This window comes from Paramisgurnus dabryanus, chromosome 1, assembly GCF_030506205.2.
Source record: "Paramisgurnus dabryanus chromosome 1, PD_genome_1.1, whole genome shotgun sequence".
Classification (NCBI taxonomy): Eukaryota; Metazoa; Chordata; class Actinopteri; order Cypriniformes; family Cobitidae; genus Paramisgurnus; species Paramisgurnus dabryanus.
In genome coordinates, this window is record NC_133337.1 from 21,836,825 (window position 1) to 21,854,206 (window position 17,382).

Consider the following 17,382-nt stretch of genomic DNA (forward strand, 5'->3'; position numbering starts at 1 on the left):
AAATACTTCCTTTGCTCAGCTTTCTGGCTTTCAACTTTTATAGTTCAAAGTTGGCTGGGCGAACAATTCATTTCCATCACTATCCGCCTGGTGACCGTCATTTCTAGCTTCCTAGAATTGTCCTATAGTAGCTTCAGTCAACTTTCAAGATCAAAGTCAGCTTAAGTCACAAACTGCTTACTGTCACCTATATATGTTTATTTATATATATTTACATCACACGTTTGTAATAAGATGTTGAATGCAGTCACATTATTCGCCATAAAGACTGACTACGGCTATAGATCTGTTACAAAACGTGTATGCTTAAACACCCAGTTGTGTTTGCTCTGAGTCACATTGAGGATAAGATAAATATCCTGAATATCCTGTGTCAGAAGTTGGAACCAGATAAAACACATTGGGCGGAAAACTGAAAACGGGTGATATAAAAGTTACAGAATGAAAATTGGCAGAAAGATCTGAAGAACAAAAGGGTGACACAGCTTTGATGAGGGTTGGGTCAGTGGAAGATGAACAGGAAGCAGCCATTTAACCTTGCGTGTATAGAGAGGAAGAAAAACCAGCTGACAGCTCACACTCGTTTTGAATGACAACGATTTCGACACATTACAGTTTTAAACATAGCTCAAGTATGACCGTAGCTCAATACAGCTGAGCATCAGTTCCTGGTTATTTATTTAGTAGGCAGCAATATGAAAGGCGGTCTGATGGAGTGTTTTTTTTTATTATGCAGCTGTGTTTTTGTTTGCCCAGTTGCACATGATTCCTCTAAGTGAACTGCTGTGCATTCAAAAGGAAGTTGTGACACAAAGCTAAGTGCCTATGTATGCTTCCAGAGGAATTGGCTACAGGAAGTGGGCTGCACTTTTAAACGGGTCATTGCTTGAGAACTTCTCTCAGGTCCTGAGCCTTTTCGCTCCCAGGCCAAATTTTTAGCTAACACATATGGCTTATTTGCATTTTTAATGTAATAAAATCCCATTATTTTAATTATTTTGCTTGAAATTTTGTAGAAATGTAAAAGTTTAGTATTGGAGATACATTGGTTAAAAGTTGAGGGAACTCATAAGATAAATTATGTTTAAATATCACTATTGAAATTTTTTCAGTTCATAATAAAATCAAGCACATTGCATTGTGGGATACCGTGTCTTACACAGTGTGCTCTGATTGTTTATCCGACATTTTAGTGTATATGGGAATTCCATGCATAGGAAAAATGTGCACAGTACGCATATTATTTTCCTTCACAAGCAGTAATTATGCCATTCCAAACATACCCTGCATGTGCCTTGACATTATGGCTCTGCACAGGGAGTTCATCCCAATGGCCATTTGAAAGGCTGGCGAGTAAGAACGGACACAAAAATCTTGGCTGCCGTTCAGGAATTCCTTGAGAAAAGCACAAGCAGGAGCAGAGAATACGAATAAATGACCAACCCTATGTCCTTTTACGACTGATAAATCTGACACTTGCTTTGAAGTTGTATGTGAGCAAATAAATTGCACTGACAATACTGGCCCAGATGTCTTTAAGCACATCCTTTACTGTAGAGCTGTAAATGATAGATTGCTGACCCACGCAGACTCTCATTAAATGGCACAATTCATCCTAGACTAATTGATAATCTGCATTCTAGACGTTCTGGCAGTCTAGACGGCTGGGATACTAGCATGTGATTGATTAACAATAAGTTAAGACATTGTATTAACTTTCTCTCTCTTTTTATATCCACAGAACGAAAGAATATCTAGGTATGTACTTTTATCTTTAATAAGAAGAATGTTTGTCTTTGTAATTTCTTATCAAATGTTTTCTCTCTTTTTTGATTAATGTGACCTTGCCCATGTGGATTAATCATAAGACGAGACTAAATTATCATAGGTTTTAAGCACCTGTCATTCATAAGATTTCAATCGTCCCACTCCCTTTATGATTAAACATTTTGTATTATGTGATTATAATTCCAGTTTACTAAAACCATAATAATACAATTGGCTCCAATTAACACATTTTATTATGTTTAAATCCCAGCCTACTCTTCGTTGAACATCCTGTTTTACTCAAAAGTGTCCCTTTATGGAATTTGAATGGATCGTGAATGTTATTTCGTGTTGATTTCAACTTAAAGGAATAGTTTAACTTAAAATGAAAATTCATCACTTCCTAATGCTCTTGAATTTGTAATGAAGCAGGAAACAAAAGTGCGATTGACTTCCATAGTAGGAAAAATACTACTTTGGAAGTCAGTGGTGCTCAAAAACGGTTTGGTTACAAACATTGCTCAAAATATCTTCCTTTGTGTTCAGCTGAACAAAAAAATGTATACATTTATGTAACAACATGAGGATAAGGAAATGATGACAGATTTTTCATTTTTGCGTAACATTCCCCACCAGCCATTTTTTTGAAAAGTTGCTTTTCACAAAAATTTCACAAAATGCCTTCCAGAAAAAATTTCTTATAAACATACAAATATATCAAATGAAAGAAAAGACCCTCTGCTTTTAAACAAACAATAAACAAACAAACAAAACAGGAAAAAAACACGTTTCATCCTATCTCAATTTTTTTTCTCCGCTTATAAACTCTTAAATATGGGTATTTTTCTTTAAAAATATATTTTTTAGCAAAAAGCTGAAATTATTGCATTTTTGTGAAGCAAAATCTGTTAGAGATCAGATTCAGAACGATTATCGAAACATACACAGAGTAAATAACGTTTTGGCTTCAGTTTTTACATAAATTGGGTAAGTGCGCCATCTAGTGGATCGCGGTATTGCAGGAACACGTTTTTTATTCAAACGTTTTCTCTAAATTGACGAGATAACTCGTCAATGGCGGGGAAAGAGTTAAGAAGCATAGTTGGAGCATAGCTAAAGACTCTAACTTGTTAGTCTAGAGCATGAATGTGAGCAACCACCTTTATGATCTGTTTCAGGAATGACCCTCTTTCTACTAGCACTTCCTACTCGGACCGCTACGAACCTTTGAGTAGCCGTGGTATCAGGGAGATCCGTCGACCGTACCATTCGCGGTTCGATAGAGACGACGCCACTGACTATAAGAAGGTACAAATGTCACACTGTATGATAACATCCAGAGCTGTCCTATATTATTAGCATTAAACACGTTTCTCCACTTACAGCTTTATGAGCAGATCTTAGGTGAAAATGAGAAGTTGAAAACTCAGTTACGTGATACTGAACTTGAGCTGGCAGATCTGAAGCTTCAGTTGGAAAAGGCTACACAGGTCAGTCTGCTTTTGGCATTCAGAAGACTTTAAGTTTAGTTCCTCTAATCTCTGCTATAGAGATCTTGTTAGACAGAGACATGTCTCATTTGATATTTTAACGGAAATAAAATATACATTTTTATATATTCCTTGACTTCGAGCTTCAGAGGGACTTCCCGAGCACCTAAAAAACGGGATCTGAAATAAATTAAAATGAATCGGATCATTAAATGAATCAAATCTTCTTTAGTTGTTCACTGTGGTCATCCAAAACTTCACAGGCAAAAAAATTTCTATTAAAGTGTCCTTACATTTTTTTTTCACATTTATCCAGTAGTCACAAAAATGACTCCAAATAAAAATGTATCGATCAATCGGGAATATTAAAATACTTTTTGAACCTAGCGTGAACAGTTCTTAACACTGCTTTGGTTTGGTGAACCTTCTGTATTTTTATTACAGAGGCAGGAACGCTTCGCTGACCGGTCACAGCTGGAGTTGGAGAAAAGGGTAAAATGACTTATTTACACTTAATTGTCTATTCAAATATTTTTTATCATCATCTTTAATTTAAAGCTCCATGGCAGTGGATGAACTAGCATATGTCATTTTATAACCCTTAAAAAATCCTAAAGGGTTTCCGTATGGGCTTTGGAGATGTTTAGGGCTAACAATCATGGATCACTAGGATCCTGATGCAGACGTGATCTGACAGATTCAGATAAATGCTGATTCCTGGCCTCTTTCTGCAAATCATTGGTAACTGATCAGAACTGGTTTATGTCTGAAGGTTGCAGGCAGGTCTCAGGTCCACCTTGGTGCTTTGGGTAACGTCTAACCTGAGTTTAAAGTGTTTACAGCTCTGCTATTGGCTGAATCACGTGCCTAGCAAACCCTGTCAGCCAATCACAAAAGCCCTTTTCACTTTGTGTGATTGAGTCACTATTGCAACACACAATCACCTTTCAATACTTATAAAAGTGAACTTTTATCTATTTGTGTGAAACTTGTCTATGGTTATTTCTGCATGTGTATGAGCCATTTTTGTATGACTTTATCTGTCGTTTAGAGATTATTTTCTACTCATTACATTTATTTATATGTGATATACTGTATGACTCTTTTACTGTCTTATTAAGAGTATTCCTCTTTTCGTAATATCTAAATGATCCATATTGCTTTGATCACTCCACTATAGTTTTCACACAATAGACCCTTTCACTTGACTTGAGTCAACATTTCCCAATTAACCCTCTGAGATTTTTACTAGACAGGTTATGACGTATTTTTGCTCGGGCTGTGCTGGCACAAATGAAAACGGGTTTTAGAAAGTGGTGGTGCACACATGGGTTCAATTCCTGGGAACGCAATTGTACGATGTCTAAGTAATGTCATGACATTTTAGAGGAAAAACAAAACATGACAAAGACATGAATTGCATTTGTTCGCTTTAAACACTTTTTGCTTCGTGTATGCTTCCGCCTTACTAACTAGAAACCTTAAAGGGCACATGTAATGGCATATAAATCTCAGGTGTGCCTAGAATATGTCCGTGAAGATTCAGCTCAAAATACCCCAAAGATCATTTGTTACAGCATGCCCAAAATGTCCCATTTGGGTTGGAGAAAGAAACGCTGCGTGCACAGTTAAATGCAAATGAGCTACTGCCCTCATTCTGTTATGGTTAAAAATAGATCTGAATCCTGTGAATACAATCTGAGACGATAGTATATTTAGCCGCTTTAGCTGCTAACAAGCACATTAAGAAAAGCGTTTGGGTAAAATTAACCAGTCAGTCTGTGGCCATGGCTATGGATGGGGCTTTATCAGTGTGACATCACATTAACAAGACAATCAAAACAGCATGTCTTATAAAACTGCTTTGGTTTAATAGGGATTAAAAAAGAAGGAGAGGGTGGATTTTTGTCATTATAGGGATTTTGCATATTGTTGCTTCTGTTAAAGTAATCTTTAACCTTGATTCAAGTCACGTGAAATGGCCTTTAATATAAAATAAGCTTCTACCTTTTCGTTATCCATGCCCATCCTAATTTACATAATTTATTCAACAAACACTACTGCGTAATCTCCATGACCTACACATTATGTAATATTATCCTAATTTGTTTAGACTTTGAGAAGAAATAATCCAGATTAGGTTTCTCTCTATGATTTTGCTTCACTAAGCAGTTTGTGTTTCCCTCACGTACTTCACTCAGTTTTGACTTTCATTCACTTGATGCTTTCTTATGATTCTGTGTGTACCTTTCTCGAAAGTGATAGTGGGTCGATCATGTGCCATGTGTGCCAATTTGTGTCTTCGTGTGTGTGTCTGCAGGAAAGAAGAGCTTTAGAAAGGAAGATCTCTGAAATGGAAGAGGAATTAAAGGTAATTTTGTTTGTCTGCTCTTTAAGGACGCGCTTTCGTGCGTAATGTGTTTCTTTTCCTGTGTTTGCATATTTTTTTATTGAAACAGGAGGGTGGGGTCTTGACTTTTCCAAATAACTAATAGCCTTCAGTTTACATTTCCACGCAGCAAAACACAGCCCGGATTACTGTCGATATTGTCTGCATTTGTTTTCCTAGAAAATAGGTTTAAGGTAACAGATTTAAGTGTGAATGCTATTTGAAATCCATATTCTTACCTGAATGTCATTGGCAAAGTATTGGCGGCTTTATCACTTAATAAATGAAGGTACAGTTGTGGTGGCCGAAAGAAAGAAGATTCTACTAAAAGTTAAAGGAACAGTATGTAGGATTGTGGCCAAAACTGGTATTGCAACCACAAAACTTGTGGCTAAAACTGGTACTGCAATCACACAACTGATGGCCAATACACAACATGACAACATAAACATCAGTTGAGGGCTGCAACTCCACTTTTTAAATGACAATATCCTGGCCGGGCCACTGTTATCAGTGATATAAGTATTTAAAATGAAAATGATTTCTTAATTTCTAGTGACATATTAGGGCCATTTTATGATAAATTGATATACATTTCTTACATACTGTTCCTTTAAAAATATAGGATGAATTTTCCAAAATTTTATTTCCTTCCATTTCAGTATTGCAGTATTTTATATTACCTCATTATCACAGTGTTTGTTAATTTATTTATTTGCTCTTTTTTATCTTATCTTCGATTAGCTTTATTTATTGGATTAGTTTCTCACTCTTCCTGTCTGTGTTCTATCATTAATACTTGTCTGTTATTCGTTCTTCCATTCATTCTTCCATTCGCTTTTGTCCGATGTATCTCATTTCTTCTCCTCTGTCGTTCTTTTTCTCTGTCTTTTTGTCTGTGTGTTATTTCTCTCTTATAGAATCTTCCTCAGGTAAAGCAGGTGCAGTCGCTGCGTCAGTATAATGAGCGTTTGCAGGCGGAGAACAGGGCGCTGTCCCGCGTGCTCTCCAAACTCGCGCAGGGCTGCAGCCACCTGCCCGCCGCAGACCTGTAGACCCGCCCCCATCTCCCCTTACACCCCTCCTCATGCTTCATTCAGCTCCGCCCACACCCATATAAAGGCAGGTGCCAGCATCTGTCTGAGCTGATGCGCTCTACCTTCCTCAGTCCTCTCTGCTTTAAAGAAGAGATTCTTTTCATACAGTACAATTATTGCTTAGAAATTGATGTTAAACGGATGCTACATTTGAATATTAAACGAGTACAATTATTAAAATATATACCATATTGCGTATTTTATTTAAACAGATTTAACAAAATTGTTAGCAACATACGAACATATAAATAATATAAAAATATTTTCTTTAAGTTCAGCTACTCTTTATTATACAGTGTTATATTATTAATGTTATTAACAAACTCGATTTCTTAGTAATAAATTGTACTGTTATCTTGATAGAAATTTTGAGCCATTAGCCTCGAATGTATTGCTGTGAAGTGCAAAGTTCAAATCCGTTTGGGTGATCTAGAGATCATGCATGAAGTGCTTGACCTTTTTTTTTTTTTTTGAAAACAAACAATTTTTGGTTTTGGATTTCTTTGGAGGTGCTTTTTCCCCAATGCCAAGTTCACATCTTTGGATCAGGAGCTGAACTGCCATGTTTGCTATGCCTGAGGCTAATCTGGACTGCATGGCTTCTGAAAATTCATGCATTTTAATCTACAGATTGTCGCTGCAGACTGGAACTTACATTCGTTACTTGCGTTATGTGAGCTGGTATATACAGAATAGAAATAATTTGCCAATAGTTTTTTTTCTCAGTATGTTTTGTTCATCTTTTGTTTTGTGACTTCCTTGGGTTTTATTGATTTTTTCCCAGTGTAGTGATTATACAGATTTTGTAAACTACTCATCAATGACAAGTTTAGCTATTATTTTACGTTTTTTTTTATGTTCCTGGAACAGATTGAAATGGAATGCATAATATTAAGCCTTTTATTCTTAAAGGGATAGTTCGGCCAAAAATGATATTAAACCCATGATTTACTCACCCCAAAGCCGTCCGAGATGCATATGTCCATCGTTTTTCAGACAAACACATTTTCAGTTATTTTAGAAAATGTTTTAGATCTTTCATTTAATCAAAAGTGAAGTTATGGGGTCCACGTCCTTCAAGGCCAAAAAATGTGCATCTATCCTTCACAAAATAAATCCAAACGGCTGTACGATGATAAACAAAAGCCTTCTGAGGGTAATCCGCGCAGTTTTGTTGTAGAAATATCCATATTTAAAACTTTATTAACGAAAATAACTCGCTTCCGGTAATGCTGCCATCTTAGTCACGTCCGCATTCAAGATGAGAGCTTTATGCAGCTTACGGAGGTTTCTCTGCTGCTGCTCTGTGCCTCCGCTCTCCGAATTTGTCATACGTCACTAAGAAAAGTGCGTACACTACGCTAATACTCTCTCCTGAATACAGAGGAGTCTAAGATGGCGGCGCTACCGGAAGGTAGGTATTTTCGTTTATAAAGTTTTAAATATGGATATTTCTACAACAACACCGCGCGGATTACCCTCAGAAGACCTTTGTTTATCATCCTGGAGCCCTTTGGATTTATTTTGTGAAGGATAGATGCACATTTTTTGGACTTGAAGGACGTGGACCCCGTAACTTCACATTTAATTAACTGAAAGATCTAAAACATTTTCTAAAATATCCGAAAATGTGTTTGTCTGGAAAAAAACGATGGACATATGCATCTCGGACAGCTTGGGGGTGAGTAAATCATGGGTTTAATATCATTTTTGGCCGAACTATCCCTTTAAAGGATTAGTTTGTAGAAATGAAACTGTTACTATTTACTCAGCCTCATGTTGCTCCAACCCCATATGACTAAGTGACTTCTATTGAACACAATTATGATGTGTCGTATACAATTCAATAAGCAATAAAAAATAGTGCAGGTGCTCCAGGTCAAGCTTCAGAAATGTTGAAAAGTACTGTGAAGACAGAATTTTTTTTTCTTTAACCTCCTAAGACCCGAGCTTTGGTTTGCTTGCATTTTAGATTTCTTCTAGCTATTTGGGGTTAGGAAGAACCAAAAAATGTATAATAACCAAATATTTAACAAAACTTGTGATGTCCACGTATGTGGACACACCAGGTCTTAAGAGGTTAATGCTAAACTCGTTGCATACATCTGTTTTACTTGCACTCTAAAACCGACCCAATGCAGTGTCCAATATTTACCCAACATGGCTTGAAAAGAACCCAGCCATTTATAGATTGTAGGGTAGGAACACACCAATCCGACACCAAGAAGTACCTCAAACTGTGAGGTCGGCTCACAATTGGCCACATGCTGTCTGTGTTTGGGTCCTGAAACAGTTGCCCTGACACACCAACGAATGGTGGCCAAGTAGCATCCTTGTTCTGCGCCTACGTGAGATGAGATAACTTTCTGTACCAGCTGGCGGCAGTAGTTGGTACGCTCTCCAAAAAAAGGGGGTGGTACTTTTTCAAAAAATGTGGTACATATTAGGACCTTTTTAAAAAGGTCCCAGTGACAACTTTTGTACATTTGTTTTCTGAGAGTGTATTCATTACTCAAAACAGAAAACCGGAAGATACAAAACACCACAGGGCGTTTCATGAGATATCTGTAGCGTCTTATGAGCCATATCTTGTTCAAATAAAATGTGTTTAAATAAAAGATGAAAAAAATGAGATGAGCATTTTGCGCATTCTGGTGGACTGTTTGGCTAAGCCGAATAAACTAATGATTTGTTTCCTAGACAAGTCCACCACTGATTCGACTTGCTGAATCAGCCAAATAAAGGCTACGATGACTTACAATAACTTTACTAGACAATGCTCAAATCCCACCTGACATCGACTGTCGTCTTGGTGTGTACCAAACCATTTTGTCTTAATCCTGCAAATGCATTAACAAACCTTGGTGCCACGGGTTTTAAAATTTCCCCTCAGGGATCGTTTTAGTGCACGTATCCTGTTTGTGGGACAGTCGGTTAATGAGGACAGTGGGTCAAATTCCTTCACCAAATCTAAGCAGCAGTGCTCCAGTCTTTAGGTTACAGTCTTCAAGTGAAGCGGGTTAGGTAACAAGTACCACTCTGGGCCGCTCTTGTGTTCCTTTATTTATTCCGGCCTGTCAAGGACACACAAAGAGACTCTGTGTGTGTGTGGAGGGGAGTGCATGGCTACGGTTTTCAATTGATCTGCAGTGTGCCTGCTAGTTGTTTCATGCTGTGTGGCTCTGTGGTCCCTTTTCCACCAAAATGGTGCTGGTTCTTGAGTGGGAGCAGGTGCTCGATTAGTAGATCTGCAAAATTGAGGCTTATAATGTATACATTACTACAAAACTTGCCTATTATAATGTAAGAATATAAGTGACCCTGGCTGTGAAATCCAGGCTAAAGCCTCAAAATCTAATTTGATTTCAATTATCGATTTCACATTAATGGAATCTTCCACTTTTATAAGAAAATGCTGATAATTTACTCACCCATGTCATCCAAGATGTTTATTTGTTCAATCGAGAAGATTTTTTTTTTTTTTTAGGAAAACATCCCAGGATTTGTATTAATTTAATAGACTTTATTTGACCTCAAGAGTTCACAGTTTCAATGCAGCTTAAAATAGCGTGTGACGAGCTAGCGTGATCTTACCATAGACTGTAAAAAAGATGGACTACGCCTGTTCGCTCTCTTCCATTGGTGAAAAGTGATGCTGCCAGTGTCCCGATACGGCGCTGACATCTTGGGTCTTGAGTCTGCGCAGTAGCGATTTCGGGACCAGTCCTGCGCAGTAGTGAGCAGGAAGTAAAGACGCGAAATCAAGACCCCGCCCTCACTCTCGCAGAATGCGCATATCACACGATATCACAGCTGTCAATCATGACGTGACACCACCGTTTTTATATCATTAAATAACTAACTAAACACAAACTTATTTTAAAAACAAACATTTGAATTTACAATAACTTGATAAAAACTACAGTAAATGACAGAAACCAGCTTCGGAAAAAAGATAATTGAAGTGTAATTAAATTTTTTAGTTGGTCTCAAGTCCCATTGAATAACATGGGGAGGCGGGCTTTATGACCTATAGACTGTTTAAGCAGTAACAACATAAACAAGCGGCTGTCGCGGTCCGCACGTAACTTCCGGTAAACTCCGCTAAGAATAAATAACAACAAAGTTCTTTAAATGTAGTTTATTTATATAACAAGCAAAAAACAACACACAGATTACCTAGGAAACCAAAACATTTGTTATTTTCGACGAGGCATTTGTTCAAGAGATCAGTTTAGCAACTAGTCAGACCATTAAAAAAACGAAACCGGAAGTAAGGTTCAGATCCAGACGTGTATCACGTGCGTCCGATGAAACCGTCTATACTGGGACCAGTCACTGGGGGGCGATCGAGACGTTTTGGCTTCACTTTTCAGGGCTTGTGCAGCACACTTGGATCTTACGTATAAAATACACACTGATCTCACGGAAAGTCGTGTTATAGTCACAAAAAAATGTATACATTTATTTTTGTCCATGGCACGAAATTCAACTTTTTTCTTTGTCTTTGTCGAGTCACTCATACGAATTTCTAGAAAAAAAATTTGTGTCCGTTACACGACCTTCTTTTTTGTTTCATTTTATGTATTGTTTTCTCATTTTTTTTCCTATTTTCTTACCATTGTTGCTTGGGGTTGGGGTTAGAATCACTTTCTGTTACATTTTTAGACATCCTAAACCCAACTCCAGGCAAGAATAGTTTTAAAAGCGGAAGAATAAACAATGTAGAAACCAATACATAAAAGTACATCCTAACCCAAGCGACAATGATTTAAAAATAGAAAAAAAAGAGAAAGCAATACATAAAATGACACGAAAAAGAAAGTCGTGCCACGGACACAAAAAACTATTTATAGAAATTTGTGACACGACAAAGACATTCGTGCTCAAGGCACGATTAAGTTGCATTTTGTGCCATTGACACAAATAAATTAATAAAGTTTTTCGTGACTATAACACAACTTTCCGTTAGATCACGTTGATTACGTAAACACTTCGTAAGGTCACGCATGATGTATGCAAAACTACCGACCCGGTGTTTACAAATTTCGAGAAGTGGACTGTTTTGACGTTTTTATATGTGGAATGATACTTATTAATGTCTTTGTGTCAGTTTATTGATTAAAATGGTCGCAAGTGTTCGTTTCAAAGTACATATTTTTATTTATTTCGCTAGATAAGACCCTTGTGCCTCGTTTTGGATCGTTTAGAGCCCTTTGAAGCTGCATTGAACTGTTGACGTTCAATAAATCATTTCTTCTCAACTGAACAAAGAAAGACATAAGCATCTTGGATATGACATGGGGTTGAGTAAATTATCTGGAAATTTTTATAAAAGTGCTATATTCCTTTAATATCAACCTTAGTCAAGGTTTTCACAGGCAGGGTCCCATTTTTTAACAACCAATGCAATGTGATTAGCATCTTAAGGCTTCACAGGCTGATTGTGATGCTGCGGTCATGAATAAAACTTGAAAAGCAATTAATTTGTCCATTCTGATGTCAAATATAACCTGACGGGTGGAACTAATGTTGTTTAATTGTAAATAATAGTTTCAGACAGATGAATGAAAAACATTTGGAGCCATAGTTCAATGTGACACACACTGTAAAAAAAAGTTTTGTTGGTTCAACATTAAAAAGTAGCTGTAATTTTTTTATTTAATTTAACTTAAAAATATTAGTTAACTAAAGTTGAATTAACTCAAATTATAGATTCAACTAACTTTTAAAGTTGAACCAACTTTTTCTTTTTTTTTACAGTGCATGGATTTGAATGTAATATCATCCAATATCATTGTATGGCACATCAATCGTTTTCAGTATAAACCGCTTAGTCTGACATCAATTCCTGGTTGACGACCAACAAGTTTTAGCTCAATTTCCCACCCTTTTCTGATTAGGAATCAGCATCATTCTGTGGGTGGAAAAGGGTCTTGTGTTAGACAGGAATTGGTGACCAATGGAAGGAGCTGGCAAATATGAAACATCAATGTCATGGTTGTTGTCACAACACTTAATCTAAAACATACGTTTCTCCTCTTCTTTCTTTCAGATGCTACCGGACTTGAAAGCAGACAACCAGAGACTAAAGGATGAAAACGGAGCTCTGATTCGAGTCATTAGCAAGCTTTCGAAATAGAACAAGAACCTTTCCCATTCAACGGCAGTGTCTAACGGTATTGCACATCCTAGATATAAATACCAGACAACAGCGACCAGAAGGCTCCGTCTCCCTTATCGTTTCTCAGCCTCTCGCTTTGCCCCGCTTCCTGCTTCACCGAACGCCCATTCAGTCCGCTCACCTCACGATTCCCAAGTCTGCGGCCCACACGGAACCACTGAGTTTACAGAACTAAGGATATAAAGCTATAGACGACCGGCATCGAAAACTACGGGCGGGGAAGGCTGCGAAAAACTATTTAACCAATAAGCCTTAGTTGTACATACGTCACTCGGCTTCTCTTGGCTGTCACAGAACACCTGATTTTATTTGTGCCACACTTTTTTTGTGAACTTTTTTTTTTGTTGTCATTGCTCTGCTCTTTATTCTTTCTTCCTGTATAGACGTGTTACGCGACGCGCAGCGCTCTGCAGCTATTTCCTCTTCCTGTCCTCTCAAATGCACCGTTGCGCTCGAAGTCCCGCCTCCAAATCGAAGGCACTGTCTCTCAGCAGAAGACTTCCCAGCATTCCACGATGTTGGCGCACGACCCCGTTTACCCTCCTGCCGTGCACGCACACACACACACACTGCACACTTTTTTTGCTCTCGGGATCTCGTTGCGTTTCGAGAGATTGTTGAAGACCCCCTGGCTTTACCGTACAGGTGGACCTTGTGGAATCGAAGCTTTCACTTACGTGCAATATGCATTTATTTCGTATAAAAAAAAATGCTTTAATAATGAGTCCATCACTAGTAAATGTTCACTTCCTTGACACTTCCATCGCTCACCCCTCCGCCTTTCCTTTATTCTCTCATTTCTTTAAGTTTGTAGTGTAGTCGATGGTTTATATCTTGTACTCCGCACGTTGTTTTAGCAGGTACTTGAGTGAAGTTGTATATACCTGTATGTATTGTTTGAGACCAGCACACAAGGCATGCGTTTATGGTTCCCTATCTGTTACTATTGAAATATACCAACTCCAGAGGACAAAAAAGTGTGTTTTAACTAATTTCTTCTTCTTCTTCTTCTTTTATAGTCATTGAATAACAATAGCGCCGCCCTCTTCAAAGGGAAGGCTGCACGTGTTCAGTGCGTTCTTTATTTCATTGCATTTTAAAAAGTGTTCACGGTAATTGTGAGATGATAATATAATTGCTTCACTACATTTCACACATTTAATTCATTATCTTTTTGGAAGAGTGCTGTTCATTTCTCTCTTTTTATTTTTTTCTTCTTTTTCTGTTTTTTTTTTTTTCTTTTTTAAAGCTGTAGTATTAGCCAAGGTGTTGTCGCTAAAAGAAACTTCTAGATATCGCTAACCCAGTCCTTTTACAAAGTCTACATGCACTGTCAATACCATGTCAGGAGTCTTGCTGTCTGGTTTTTGCTACCACGTCAGATGAAGTCCATGCATCGGAAACATGTTTTATGCATTTCAGTGGCCTTTTACTTAAAATACTGTAGTCGGAAAAAAATGTCGCTGTAGTCGGACTGTCAGCTGTCTCCTCTTTGGTTTAGGATTTTAATTTTTTTCTTTTTAAATTTCCCATCATCTTGTTGAATAGATGTGTGGCTTCATCCGTGCAAGCTGTGCTGTGACTACCAACCACTGAGAGTTAATTAAAATAAACTTGTACATTGTAAAAAAATGTGTGATTTGATTTTTCTTTTTCATTTTGATCAACTTAACTTATGACCCTGGATCACAAAAACAGTCATAAGGATCAGTTTGTTAATAAATAAGTTTCCATCGATGTTCTGTGTGGATAGGACAATATTTGGATGAAATACTTCTTTTTGAAAATCTGGATTATGAGAAAAAACATCTAAATATTGAGACATTGGCCTTCAAAGTTGTCCAAATTATGTCCTTAGCAACACATTACTAATCGGTGTTCCCACTGGTCATGGAATTTCTGGAATATTATGGAATTTTGAAAGGTCTTTTCCAGACATTCTCAAAAAAGATATAAAATTACCTGACTTTCATGGAATTTCTGGAATACCATGGAATTTTAAAGGGTCCTTTCCAGACAAAAAATATATAAAAGTCCCTGACTTTCATACAATTTCTGGAATTTTAAAGTATCTTTTTTTCAGACATTGTCGAAAAAAAGCTTAAATTTCCTGACTTTTATGGAATATCGTGGAATTTTAAAGAGTATTTTCCAGACATTGTCCAAAAAATATATAAAATTCCCTGACTTTCATGGAATTTCTGGATTATCATGGAATTTTAAAAGGTCTTTTTCCAGACATTGTCAATTTTTTTTTATAAAATTCCATGACTTTCATGGAATTTCTGGAATATCTTGGAATAAAAAAAATCCAGACATTGTCAAAAATATATAAAATTCCCTGACTTTCGTGGGATTTCTGGAATATCATGGAATTTTAAAGGGTCTTTTCCAGACATTGTCCAAAAATACCGGTTTATAAATTTCCCTGACTTTCATGGAAATTCTGGAATTTTAAAGGATCTTTTCCAGACATTGTAAAAAACATACAATTCCAAAAATTTCATGGAATTTATGGAATATCATGCAATTTTAAAAGGTATTTTCCAGACATTGCAAAAAATATTTAATATTCCCTGAGTTTCATGGAATTTCTGGAATATCATGGAATTTTAAAGGGTCTTTCCCAGACATTGTCCAAAAAAGATAAAAAAAATCCCTGACTTTCATGTAATTTCTGGAGTATCGTGGAATTTTAAAAGATATTTTCCAGACATTGTCAAAAATTATATATAATTCTCTGACTTTCAAAGTAAAAAAAGTTTCTTTAAATTTTAGTTTCCATTTATCAAAATGTAATCCGCTTGTTAACTTGTGAAGTAAGGAATACCTTTTGGGTCTAAGCCTCCACTTATTACAACTTAAACAGCTGTTTATTGACACGGTTTATTCATTTCACACATTTAAGCTAAATTTTTATACATTTTAGGTGTACACTACATTATCCAGGCTCATGGCATCCCAGACATAGGTCAAAAATCAGATTTTTAGACAGGGAAAAGTGACTTGGAGTGGGAACCCTGACTAATGATAAATACATATTTTATTTATTTACAGTAGGGAATTTATAAAATGTTTTCATGGAACATGATCTTCATATCATAATGATTTTTGGCATTAAAAATTGATAATTTTTAATGTATTTTACAATGTATTGCTACAAATATACCTGAAACTTATGACTGATTTTGTGTTTCAGTGTCACATATAGATATGAAGTAAATTAGTTGTCCTTTATAGTGTTAATGTAGGCAATTTTCATTGATGTAAATTTTCTCCGTTATTGTTTTTCTCATGTTTTTATTCCAAAGTCTGTTACATTTTTGAAAATCTTAAAGGTTGATATATGGCATTAATCTAATTACTGTAATTACATTATTATTTAATGATTTTGAAATCTCAGTTTGACTTTAAATGAAGCCCTGGTTAACTAAATTTGATTCCCTATTTCACTTCGTTCATACTTCTCCCCACTAGATGGCGCAACACAGAGCCATTCAGTATTAAACCTGCTCTCCAATCTGTTCTCAGTCTGGGATGGTTTTGTTAACAGGAAATACAGGAAAATAGTTTCTTGATGAGTGTTGTGAGACTGTAATGTGTTTATTTTTCTGCTCTTGCGTAAGACATGCATTTCTGTATATAAAGTACGCTGGCCTTTCCTTTGGGGAGTTTATCAACGTTCTCATAGTGGAACAGCATTGATCCTAAAACATCTCAAATAAATGCTTTCGTTATTTCTGTGTTACACAACAATGGCACAACAAGGCTGTTCAAAAGACCACAATGATAAACGTGTTTGGCAAAAACAAACCCTGTGTGTTGCGTTGTGGCGTCTAAGCCCAAATAATGCTCATAGGATAAGTGCTGCGATGGGCAGTAATTGCACACAGTCATGCAATGGGACTCCATTTTCTGTATTTTTTTATCTTGTAGATAGCTCACACATTCCTCTGGTTCAAGCTCAAAGCTCGCTAATCTAATAAGATTCTTGACCAACACTAATGTGAACGAGATAAGTTGTACTGTTTTCCAGTTTAAAAGCAGGGAAAATAAGATTTCAAGATAATATTGGAAACAAATGGATTTTGGATTTGTTGATATGCAGCAAAGCGGCAACATGGTCACATTGTAGTATATTTTTCCCAATAATTCATATGCAAGTACATATTATGCAAGTACTTGTACACTATAAGTATCGATTACTTGATTGAATTAACAAAGGAAAGACTGATGATTAAATATATTGAGGTTATGTAAAAACAACATACTATTTTTTTTTAATTGTTCAGCCATGCATAATGCACTCTAATTTAAATGTTATGCATTTGGCAGACGCTTTTATCCCAAGTGACTCACAGTGCATGCAAGCTGTGCTTTTATCAGTTTATGTGTTCCCTGGGAATTGATCCCATGACATTTTTACTCTGCTTATGCAATGCACTACCTTTTGGG

General features: G+C 36.6%; 1 protein-coding gene across 6 annotated transcripts in view; it reads left to right on the plus strand.

Moving 5' to 3' along the window:
* Window positions 1–14,559, plus strand: part of ppp1r12a (protein phosphatase 1, regulatory subunit 12A) — a 78,461-nt gene extending 63,902 nt beyond the window's left edge. For 4 of the 6 annotated variants that reach the window (XM_065268698.2, XM_065268704.2, XM_065268705.2 and 1 more), the window contains 7 exons: window positions 1,742–1,758; window positions 2,946–3,075; window positions 3,153–3,257; window positions 3,702–3,749; window positions 5,578–5,628; window positions 6,567–6,768; window positions 12,799–14,559. In XM_065268698.2, the coding sequence (XP_065124770.1) occupies window positions 1,742–1,758; window positions 2,946–3,075; window positions 3,153–3,257; window positions 3,702–3,749; window positions 5,578–5,628; window positions 6,567–6,701 (486 nt within the window). In that variant the 3' untranslated portion in view covers window positions 6,702–6,768; window positions 12,799–14,559. The remainder of the gene's footprint in view (window positions 1–1,741; window positions 1,759–2,945; window positions 3,076–3,152; window positions 3,258–3,701; window positions 3,750–5,577; window positions 5,629–6,566; window positions 6,769–12,798) is intronic. The other 2 variants (XM_065268702.2, XM_065268706.2) reach the window with 1 other exon arrangement.
* Window positions 14,560–17,382: the final 2,823 nt, after the last annotated feature.